General features: G+C 41.4%; 2 protein-coding genes across 2 annotated transcripts; one reads left to right on the top strand and one right to left on the bottom strand.

Annotated features, from left to right (window-relative positions):
- Window positions 1-746: 746 nt before the first annotated feature.
- Window positions 747-4,826, top strand: ATC70_006747 (uncharacterized protein; the record flags this gene model as incomplete). The annotated part of the gene is made up of 9 exons (XM_064826018.1): window positions 747-863; window positions 924-1,015; window positions 1,079-1,301; window positions 1,362-1,424; window positions 1,482-1,577; window positions 1,647-1,692; window positions 1,748-2,023; window positions 2,092-4,583; window positions 4,647-4,826. The coding sequence occupies 9 exons, from the start codon at window positions 747-749 to the stop codon at window positions 4,824-4,826; spliced, it is 3,585 nt and encodes a 1,194-aa protein (XP_064687532.1).
- Window positions 4,827-8,808: 3,982 nt separating this feature from the next.
- Window positions 8,809-12,156, bottom strand: ATC70_006748 (uncharacterized protein; the record flags this gene model as incomplete). Its single annotated transcript, XM_064826019.1, has 1 exon — window positions 8,809-12,156. One exon carries the CDS (start codon window positions 12,154-12,156, stop codon window positions 8,809-8,811), a length of 3,348 nt encoding a protein of 1,115 aa, XP_064687533.1.
- Window positions 12,157-12,329: the final 173 nt, after the last annotated feature.

Genomic DNA, 12,329 nt, shown 5'->3' on the forward strand with positions numbered 1-12,329 from the left:
AGCTTCTCTTTGTGTACATATTGCTATTTCCAGCACAAATATACACATGAAAATGTGGTCCAGAACAACTCGCTGAAAAGAACACTTCTATTGCAGCATTTCTGTGGTGAAAAAGACATTTTCAGGCCCTGCCCGAATATTCATTCCATTTTATTCAAATGTTGGGGAAACTCTCTACATTGGACACGTCTCAAGAAGGAATCTCAAATGCCAGAAAAATACGGAGCAATGAAGTTTGATGTGGATAACCTAGAATGGGAGACTGAGGAAAGTCTGGTATAGCTGATGTTTTCGAGCAAAAAATATGAACAGAGCGCAACTGTATGCATCTCACAAACAATCACATCCTATGTTCTGTTCACTGTTTAATCTCAGTAACTCAAATGATGGAAGAAAGAGTTACGGTTGAATATGTAAAATGTAAAAAGTGGCCCAGCATTGGCATTTCGCTGTGGCTGGCTGGCTGAGCGATTGACCACATTGGCTGAACCTGTCACCACACTGTAATCTTCCTTACACCCCTTTTGACCCTTCATTCTTTCCTTCCTCTGTCTCCTCCTATTACTGTCGTCACTCAATTTCATTTTTTTCTTCTTTCGTTTCGAATCCTATAAATAAAATTCTTGGCTACATTTTCTTTTTTATTTTCCAACTGAGCAAGTTTATTTTATTGAAGGAAATACCAATTTCATCATACTTTTTTCCTCTCTAATTTTTTTTTTGCAAAAGAAAAAGCTTCATAACTTATGATGGCTTCTGGAATAGCGCATCCACAGCAGCAGCAGCATCCGCATCAACAACAGCAGCAGCAACAACAACAACCATCCAGTAACACTGGCATAAGCTTCAAAGATGCTTTTTGGGTAAATTACTCCATGTCCTTTTAGCCAAGTAGCTTTTCCTGACAAAAGAACACACAATAGGATGATCAAAGCAAAGGCGTCGAGATTTTGTCCAATCGTTTGAGAAAATCAAAGGACACATGCGAAGAACTGAAGAAACTCTATCAATTACGGTAACATCAGACGAAAAGAGAACTGCAACACGATCAAAGTGCTTATACGTGTATGATTTACAGCGCAAGCATCGAACAAGACTATGGCGAGCGTCTCTTGAAGCTAGCACAGACATCGAGAATAGGAGAGCTTGAAGAGCACAGTTTCGCAGAGACCTTATCACGCATCCCCTCTGCATTGGAAACAACTGCTCGTGCTCATATTGATCTAGCACAGCAATTACAGGATCACCTTGAGGTACCGCTGGACGGGTTTCTGAAGGATCAAAGAGATGTTCGCAAAATGGTAAAGAAAGATGGATGTGATACAGGGAATGTGCTGTATTGACAACTATTTTGATTGCAGCAACAGCAACACATAGAGAATTCAAAGCAACTCAAGAACTTACACGAAGCTGATGTCGCACGAGTAAATTGTTCAACCAAAAAGTATGTTTCTGCGTCTTGTGCTGATGCTTTACTGTAGGCCAAAGAATACTGTTTGAGCGAATACAACAAACTAAAATCAATGGAGGCATATCGATTTGAATTAGGCAATGGCTCAACTGAAGATATTGCCAAGGTAAATCATGATATAAAAAGATCATATCATCATTATTGTAACTATTTTGTCTAACCATGTTTCTCATAGATTGAAAAGGAAATTGACGAACAAAAAAGAATGGTAGCAGTTGCTGGTAACATCAAGGATGAAATCAGATTTAATATGCGTTTTATTAATTGTAATGTTAGATCAAGTTTATAAGCGATCTGTCGATAATTTCAATGCTGTCAATGACAAGTGGGTGAATGATTGGAGCGCAACCGCTGATGTGTATCAGGAGATGGAAGTGAAAAGGATCAGTTATCTGCGAAGTACACTATGGTCCTTTGCCAATATGATGACAATTACATTCAGTATCGACGAGGAATGCTGTGACAGGATACGCACTGCTTTGGAAATCACTGATGTTCAAAAGGATGTTACAGCCTTTGTGCAACGCTATGGAACAGGGAACAGAATACCAGGTACTGTATATGATGTACTTTTGTATTTGTTGGTGATCAATTTCCTAATCTGTAACTCTACGAATTAGCTCCAATGCAATACGAAATGCTTTACGACGCATCGCACATTCAGACGACAATGCCAACATCTGCAGCAACTGTGACTTCAGCTCCAATCATGCCTGGCGTTGCTGCTGCTGCTCCTGCAATTATAGGAACAATGGCAACAACCTCTACTTATAGTGATCTAGATCAACCGCTATCAGCCCCTTTACCTCAAACAACATCGTCCGCCGATTCCCTTCCTGATGCCATCCCACGTGAAACTTCTGAATCTACTGCTGCAGCAAAGAAATTGCCTCCTCATCCACCTGTCACTATTTTAACCAACCCTGACGAAGAACTGAAATCTGTCGATCGCCAGCTGCGTCAATTGGAAGTGCAAAACACCACTCCACAAAGCGAACATGAGAATCATCAATTCAATATCATAACTTCGCCACAGCAACTGACATCTGGTGATGTAGATGAGAAGAGAGAAGTTCCAGAAAAAGAACAACAGCAACCCCCATTGTCTGGTGCTACAAATACAACAGATCAAAGCAACGGCCCTGTCAGTACAGCAATGAAGGAAGTAGAGCAAATCTTGAATCAAAAGAACAGTAGTCATGACGCTGTTGCAACTTCTGCTGCCGTCATTGAAGCAGCTACAAACAATAAGCGAGAATCCTATGCTTCCTCTTCTCATACCAGCAATGGCCCTAAGCAATCTTTGCCTCCTATCATGATGGCTCGTCCTATACCACCAGCTGCTCCTGCTGCCGGAGAGAAACTATCTCCCACCACATCAAACCGCCCTATTTCAGATGACTTTTCTGGTAGCATTTACAACGCATTAGGGATGAAGGAAGAAAGAGCTACCAGCCAATACGATTTGCAAAAGGAGCAATTGGATAGCGTGGCCAAATCCAACAGCGCCGTTGAACTTGCACCTCTCTCATCAGAGACACCTATACTTATGCCTTTTGATACTCTGGCGACTAGAAATGAATCTATGATCAGCAACGGATCCAGCAAAGACTTGAATCAGAAATACAAACCTATGCCAAATCCTGTCTACAACAGCAACGGTGCCATTTTCACGACAAGGGACATTCCTCCTTCTCAGGACGAAATGAATCATGCAGCTCCAGAAACAGTACCCAATATGAAGCCTGTAGTTGGTGTACGTACCTCTTCCTTATTGCTTTCGCAGAAGCCCCCCTCGTCTCAGAATGGCAGCAGAGCCTCTTCTTTGAATCGTGAAATGATCAACAAGAACGACGACGATGACGATTATGAGGAAAATGAAGACGAGAAGGAATATCATAACAGAATGCCACGGCCACCACCAAAGGATGAGAAATGGGTTATTTCATCCATTCGTCGACCTCAGCAATTACCTGTTCGTGCAATGAATGCTAGAATGTTTGATGGATCCACCTCTTCTCGTAACAGTATGGCCTCTCCCACACCTCCCCCTATTGCAAGCGCATCACTAGCCGAGCATTCCTCTGCTGCTGACCTAAACACGTCTCCGGCAGCAGCTGAGGCAGATCATGTCGAAGACGACGTCCACCGTCATCCCAAACCGCATAGACCCACTGTCCCTCTCACTATCGATATTCCCAATTCCGTGAAACCCGCGTCTGATGTGGCCCAGAATGCTGCACAACAGGTCATTGCTGACGGTAAAAGACGATCTCAAATGTCTCCAGTGCAACAAAAGATGGATTTGCATCAACAACAGCAATCTCAACCACAAACAATGGATCGAAATGTCATTCGTGGGTATATCAATAACCAGCAAAATGGAATAGAAGAGGGTGGTATTCGTCCCGCACCTTGGCAGGAAGAATTCAGTGCTGACGATCATCGTGTTATGAGAGCTCCTTTGCCGAGCAATGGTAGCGGTTACTATGGAAACGGGCATGCTAGCTATCAACTTGGTATGCCTGGGCCTCGATCTTCATCCATCAAGCTTTCTGAACAACAGCAGCAGCAACAGCAAATGCTCATACAACAGCAACAGCAGCAGCATAATTTCGAAGAGGACACCAAAAAACGATTCGGAAAGAATGCCAAACAGTTTAATGGCGAATCGTCAGTCAAATCAAAAGAGAAGGAAAACAAAACGGGTCGATTCTCTCTAGGTTTCTTTGGTGGTGGTAAAAAAGAAAAAAAGAAGGAGAAAGAAAAGGAGAAAGAGAAAGAATCTGCTGCCGCCGCTGCTGCTGCCATGTATACTCAACAACCTCCAGATCCATCCTACATGCAACAACAACAGCAAAATCAGCCTTACATGCAGCAACAACCAAGACCTCTTAGCCAACAACACATGTACCAAAAGCAACCTTCGCTTCACGAGCTCTCACAGTCTGATTTAAAGAGCAATCACAGTGGGCAACAACAACAAACCTCCCAACCGCAACAGCAACAAGCGACGCAACAACAATTGTCTCCACCACAATTAGTTAAAGCACCATTTAGTGCTGATCGCTTTATTGGATTTGCTAAAGCGCAATGGCCTTTTGAAGCTACTGTAAGTACTTTTTGCGATACTTTATGCTCTATTTCTTACGCTAATCAAACTGTCGTTTTGCAGATTGACGGTGAAATGTCTTTCCAAGCAGACGAAGTAGTTGGTATTATACACAAGCAGATGGACGGCTGGTGGGAAGCCGAGAGACTGGGTCCAGTTGGAGCTGGCCAACGAGGCTTGGTTCCTGGCAATTACATGCTCGATAACCAACCTCCTCCACCCTCATTACAACAGCAACAATAATGATAATATGAACACTACTTATTTATTTCTCCCCCCACTCTCCTTTACACTCCCTACCAACTCAAATTACTCTATATTTCATACTATTTTTACAAAATTACTATTCTGTACATCATTTCTACTATTTAAAGTTATTAAATTACTACTAAAATTGCCATTTTGCGTAGCATCAGCGAATTTCTTTTGAATAAACACTGCGTCGTGATTATGATGTTCGACATGTATGAGATTGCAATTGTACTGCTTCAATAGCTGCTCGTCGTCGCACTTTCAGTGTTAAATGGTAGGCGTAGTAAAGCTGCTACCTGAAATTTTTGACCCAAAGGGAGTGTACTTCTAACAAAGAACACATCGCAGTTTAAGCAGAAAAGGCAATTAAAGATCAACTGAATATTCTACAAAAGATAATTCATATCATATCAATCATACTTATTTGTGGATCGTAGTTTTTACCAGATTCGCAGCTGCAGTAAAAAGGGATTAAAAAAGCAGGTAAAGTACTGTTAAAATCCTTCTTCATTTGAAATTAGGATAATGTGCAATAAAATGTATATTCTACGTCTCTATTTATATTATTTGGTTTATATCTCTTATCTGGCAGCAGTTTAGTAGTTGCCAGTGATTCCATTACTTTATATATTTTTGTTGGGTCATTTAGTTGTTGATCTGATGGATCAAGAACGGTATTTCAATATATGGTTTTTGAATCATGCGTAAAGAATAGCTCTTTATTGTTGAGCCTGTATCCTTTTTAGGTATATTTATGTTACAACACATTACACTACCCTTGACATTTACTTTAGTATCTGTTATCTCTTATTTTTAGAGCATTTGACCCTTGCTATCACCATGCTAATACTATTATTATGCATGCTTATCTGCTGATGGCAGCATGGTTTGATTGAGATGACATTTATTTTGGGTTTTGTTTATGATGGGAATCTAGTCTAGTTCACTTCACCCATCATAAACAAAGCCCAAAATAAATGTCATCTCAATCAAACCATGCTGCCATCAGCAGATAGGCATGCATAATAATAGTATTAGCATGATGATAGCAAGGGTTAAATGCTCTAAAATAAGAGATGACAGATACTAAAGTAAATGTCAAGGGTAGTGTAATGTGTTGTAACATAAATATACCTAAAAAGGATACAGGCTCAACAATAAAGAGCTATTCTTTACGCATGATTCAAAAACCATATATTGAAATACCGTTCTTGATCCATCAGATCAACAACTAAATGACCCAACAAAAATATATAAAGTAATGGAATCACTGGCAACTACTAAACTGCTGCCAGATAAGAGATATAAACCAAATAATATAAATAGAGACGTAGAATATACATTTTATTGCACATTATCCTAATTTCAAATAAAGAAGGATTTTAACAGTATTCTACCTGCTTTTTTAACCCCCTTTTTACTGCAATGGGAATCTAGTCTAGTTCACTTCAGCAGCTTTATATATTTGCATGGAAACAAAATCCAAGATATTCATTGAGTTTACGATAGAATACGAAATAAATGTCATATAACAGCTGGAATAAGAGAAAAAGACAGTTCCACGATTGGCAGTTTTTATCATGATACAATGTGATGCCGTCTTCGAGGTCATCACAAATGACAGAAAAAGGTAGAGATCAGAGATGAGTGGCAAACAAATTCTATTCCTCTAATGAAAAACACGCTCCTCTATTGTTTCTCTTATTATCTTTGTGAGTTTGACCACAATTAAATTTTTTAGTAGAGGCGATTTCAATTAGCTAATACTATTACTATTATTATATAACATGAAATGCTATAATGTTGCTCGATTGGAGCGACGCTATTGAAACATAATTCGTGTTCCTTTAGTACGAAATCGTTAAACGCATACCTGGTTCATGGATGAAGGAAGTATATTTCATAAAAAAAATCCAATAGAGCCAACAGAGCATATGTTACTGATACCACTTCTCTCATATAGCAATAGTACCTGCCTTATTTAGAAGCATATCCCGCCAGTAAATTTTGGACTCCGATTTCGGAGTTTTTGTTTGACTTGAAACCCCGATCTTTCCAAGAATAGGCGTAGGATAAAGAAAGGTGTATAAAAGTTAGGGTGTAATCCGGATAATAGATAGGCCGTGGGGTATAGGGCGCAGGTAGGGATAGGGTGTATAGATGTAGGTAGATACAGGATGCATAGGGTGTAGGTAGACCTAGGGAGTATAGGGAGTAGAGTATATAGAATGTAGAGGAGTAATGGATGTCAAATTTTAACTTTTATTCATGCAGATTTATTTTCTGATCTGGCAAGTCCATTTTTTTTAGCAAATATTTATACTCTTTTTTAGCATGCATATACCGTGTTGGAAATATCTTTTAGAAGACGCTCTGCTACGTCCAAATTCGAGGTGAGTACCTTCATTTGTTATTGCTGCCAATTGTCAATATCCACGAGATATACAATTCCACCAATTGTTTTATAACACCTCGTATAAAAATGTACACCATCAAAGCTAGTCGAGTAGATTCTACCGTGTAGTTTATATTTTACGGTCTGCGAAACGTGGATGTTGGCATATAGACATTGTTTCCGGCTGTTCTGCCCAGGACAAAGTTTGCACCATCTTGTACGAACATGAACTTGGGAAATTGATTATCTTGAGGTGATTGTTGTGCCAGAAGGGCTACAACTGTCTATAAAGATTAAGGTATTCTTGATGGGTAGATATGTCTGTGTTGTGCAACAACATGGACAAGCTATGATAAGTGAAGTGCATCTCAGCTATCTAAATACTGAGGTTCACCAGATGTGATAAGCGTTGTACAAGATAAATTGCTACTTTGGCATTCGGAACTTAGTATAAATAGAATAACTCTTGTCTTCATCAATAAATCTTTAGTTTTTGTGTCTGATCTTATTCAAATAAGTCTTTTCTTGTTTTTATAATATCGAACATTTTTTATAAGCTACAAATAATAATCCTTTTATTCTTTGTGCTTAACAACTTTGAAGGGTGTTCGAAATAAAGTATTTCTTAGTAAAGATGATATGTTCATTTATTCAAAACTTCAAGATTATTTATAGCTTTCCAATTCCTGTATCGTTGTAACTTCATTGCTTCTTGTTCAATTCCAAAGGTTGCCCATGAAATCTCTTCGCATGTTGTTTATTCCAGTGTCGATGTGGATGTGGGAATAATGATTCATCTTGACATGCGTTACCAAGTGTCTAGTTTGGCGTGAGAGTCTTGATCCATGTGTTGCTTATCTTGTTTTTCAGTTAGTGCTTGGTTTTGTTGGGTGTGAGTATTGATTCTTGAAGTGATTGCTTGTTTGATTTGTATAAATATTGATGTTTGATAGATAAGGCCAAATTGTTGAGAAGATGAGAGCCTTTTAAATGTGTTGCTTATTATAAGTTTGGTGGTTTTACATTGTTTTCCTTATGTGATGCTGTTGGTGTCATAAAATGTGTATACTGGTAATCTCCATGCGTGGACCTAATAAACTATTTCCACACATTTCACATGAGTTCCTCTAATTGAAGATAGGCTGATAATCTCAAATACATTCACCAAATACTGATGCAATCATGTCGTATGTTCTTGATAATTCCACATCCATACTTGAATAAACCTTCATTGATTTGCCTGCACCAGCTATTTGCCTTGTATTGATCATCCTCCCTCATCTCGAGTTACTGTAACTCAACATTCTCAAAATAATGCAAACTATATCAAACAGCACGCTTATCATTACAACAGTAGCTGGTATAGTATAGTTGAAATGTTTATTGAAGAGATATAATATTGGAGCTGCGTCCCTGTAGGGCAAAGTGCTCATTATAGTGCGGATCAAAATGATGACAGCTGGAAATAAATTCAGAAAGAGAATATAAAAAAATAACAAAAAATTTAAAGATTAAATCCTTGGTTCAAAAAAAAGGCAAACGAAAACAGTTGGAAAAGGACAGCAGAGAAACAGCATCTTAGTGAGACAAAAGATGTGGAATAGCGGCAGTAATGCCAGCACTATCTGAGGAAGAGATAGGAGGCGTACCCGAAACAGAGGTAGTTGAGGAAACCGGGGTCAACCAGTCGAGAAAGGCAGAACCAGACGAGTCCAGAGCTTTACCAGTAAATTCAGCATCAGGATGACAGATCATGTCGATATCCAAAAAGATTTGGAGCATGACAGGCCAGCGAACAGACCAAAAGGAGCGAGACGACACGAGTTTAGAGGCAGAAGGTTGCATACGAGGTAGTCGATTGAGCCAAAAGTCCAGAGGATTGGGCAAATAATCAGCACCAAGAGGATCATCAGTAAACAAAAGCTTTGAAGCAACACCAAGACACTCTAGCAGATGGTTGCGGCTAGCGTGAGGAGCACCACAGCGACATGGAACTGGCCTAGCAGGTAGCCATCCCATACGCCAACGGAGAATACGACTACGGTCAAACACAGACATTGGAAGATACAGGATGGGATCAACCATGAGTGAAGGACGACAAGCAGAGAGGAGAACAGGAGGAGAAACAGGAGGAGCAGGATGTAACCGACATTGGAGGGAATCAAGACGATACACCTTGATCTTGTCAGCAAGACCACGACGATCCAAAGCAAGAGAATTATCAGCACCACCACCAGCAAAAGTAGGATCCCAGATTGGATTTTTGACGGCCAACTTGTTCAAACGATGCTTGAAGGACACAAGAGAGGGAGCCAAAACCATAAGAAGAGTATCACCAGGCAATTGCGTATGCACCCGCCAGAGCATTTTACTAGTCAGAATATCAACACGTTCCTCCATAGTTGGAAGATTGGTTAAATGTCGAAAAACCACGACGGAAGAGGTACGATGGCCACCAAAGGCCAGACGAAGACACTGATTTTGAGCTTTTTCCAAAAGCTTTAAATGACGTTTCAAGAACCAGGAAATAGACAGACCAAACTCAAGTTTGGGCCGAATAAAGGCCGCATACAGTTTAGCAGATAGGAGCTTGGAGAAACCAGCAGAATGAAGGCCAAGAGATTGCAAACCACGCATAGCACCTAACGCTGATTGACTATTTCTAGTCAATAAGAGATCGGTGTCCAAGCTACCCTTCACATTGAACGGCAAACCAAGGTAGGTAAAAGAGTGAGCAGTAGGTATAGCTTGACCATAGAGAGACAGAGAAACACCAGCACCAAGACCAGGAGAGACACCAGTAGCACCACCACCAACACCAGCATTGAGGACGACAGATTTCAGAGGGTTCCACCGATAACCCAGAGACACAGAATGAGCTTCCACACGAGCAAGTAACAAAGGCATAGACTCGGCAGTTCCAATTAGCACCACATCATCAGCATACATCAAACTATTGATCCAAAGACCGTTATACAAACGAGGAGGACGCTCCACCACCCGAGGGTTAAATGGAGCACGCAACACCGCAGGCAGAGAGTTGATGTACACGGAGTAAAGAAAAGGACTCAAAATGGAGCCTTGCAACACACCAGTACCAGGCCAAAAACCATCAAAAACAGCACCAGACACCAAGACCTGAACAGACACTTCATCAAACAAATGCTGAAGGAGACCAAGCATCGCATCTGATACATACGTTTCGAGAGCACGCCAAATGACAGCTCTGTCAACCGTATCGTATGCAGATTTGATATCCAGAAAAGCCAAAACAGGAGGAGAACCATAATCAAGAGTATGGTGAAGACAGAGTTCATGTAGACAGAGCGCCTGATCAGGAGCACCACGACGCTCACGAAAACCACCTTGCACCACATCCAACGCAGGAGCAGAAGACACCAAAGGATCATAAAGGCATCGTTCCAACAACTTTCGAAACACAGAAGTCAAAGAGATGGGTCTATGATTACCAGGATCAAGAGGATCACCCTTCTTGTAAATTGGCACCACCTGTGCTAATCGCCAAGAAGCAGGAGTACGAGACCAACGCCAGCACAGCTGAAACAACAGATAAAGTACAGGCACCAGAGATTCACGGATAGGAAGGAGCATTTCCGCACGGATATGGTCCCCACCAGGAGCACGCCGCCTGGCCAAACGCTTTCTTAAGTAGTAGTCAACATCATCGGCATCAAACGGACATTCATCCACAGAATGAGGCATAAGAGGAGTAGGAGGAGCATTAGGCCGGTTTGGAAGCAGGGAATCACCAGCATAGATACCACGAAGGTGTTGGGCCATAGTAGAAGCAGCAGCAACAGGACCTTCAGGGTGGGAGAAAGGAGCACTGAGACTACGACCACGGATAATCCGCTTGAGCGTACCAGTAGTATCACCTAAAGGCTGTGTAGCCATCTTGGTACAAAACTGTTTCCAGCTTTGACGACGCCGACGACGAATAGCCTTTTGGAATGCCTTCTTAGCAGCAAGATATTCACCCCAGCGTTTACATTGTTCGAAGGGGTTAGGAGAACGAAGCCAGCGGGTATGGAGATGCTCACGAAGGTCAAAGGCAGCTTGCAAATCAGAGGTCCAAAACCAGGCATTACCAGGAGGCTTTGGTAAGCGACGACCCACAGACTCTGTCAAGGACGAATGAATACAATCGGTGAGAGTATTACCTAATGCATCAAAGTCAGGACAGGCAGTAGAGGGCAACAGAGACACCAGGTCATCGTGAAAGGGAGCAATACGATTTGCAAACAGAGGAGCATAGGAGCAACTTGGGTCCTCCAACTTTGATAGATTCCACATCCACCGCGGGTGATCCACACGAACAGGAGGGGGAGAATCAAAGGCAAAGGACAGCGACACAGGATGATGATCAGAGTTGATACTCATATTAGAGTGTACGATCAAGGAAGGATGCAAGAGGCCATGGGTACCAATGAACAAGTCAATGATACTACCAGCAGCGTAGGAGATGTATGACATTGGATCATTCACAGGTTCACCATCATCCGTACAGTCACTATCATCACTAGAATCAGAGAGCAGATCAGAATTATCAGCCGTAACACCAGACACAGCACCACCATCGAGGGAGACACCAATACCAGGACCACGACCAGAGACACCAGAAGCACCAAGAACACCACTACCACCAGAGTCATCAAAAGAGCCACCACCAGAGACAACACCAGAGACGACACCAGAACCAGCAGCAGCACCATCAGGGACACCAACAGGAGCACCAACAACATCAGAAGCACTAGCACTTGACGACACATTCGCATCATCGTGATGGACAATACGACGACGACATTGTTTGACAAGTGTAGGCTCACCAAAAGCGCTGGTATAGTATAGTGGCAGTACATCACGTTGTGGCCGTGTCGACGCAGGTTCGATTCCTGCTACCAGCATTTAATTTTGCTTTTGTTTCTCTCGGGGGTGTATGTAGCACTGTCTGCTTGGTCATGTAATTTTTTTTTTGTCGTTGCGAATTGCAACACCCACTTTCTTGTCACTACATATAATCATCCATCTTACTCTTCATCATCAAACAAAATACATTACACTTAGTATCGCATAATTTA

This window comes from Mucor velutinosus, assembly GCF_035048745.1.
Source record: "Mucor velutinosus strain NIH1002 chromosome Unknown tig00001547, whole genome shotgun sequence".
Classification (NCBI taxonomy): domain Eukaryota; kingdom Fungi; phylum Mucoromycota; class Mucoromycetes; order Mucorales; family Mucoraceae; genus Mucor; species Mucor velutinosus.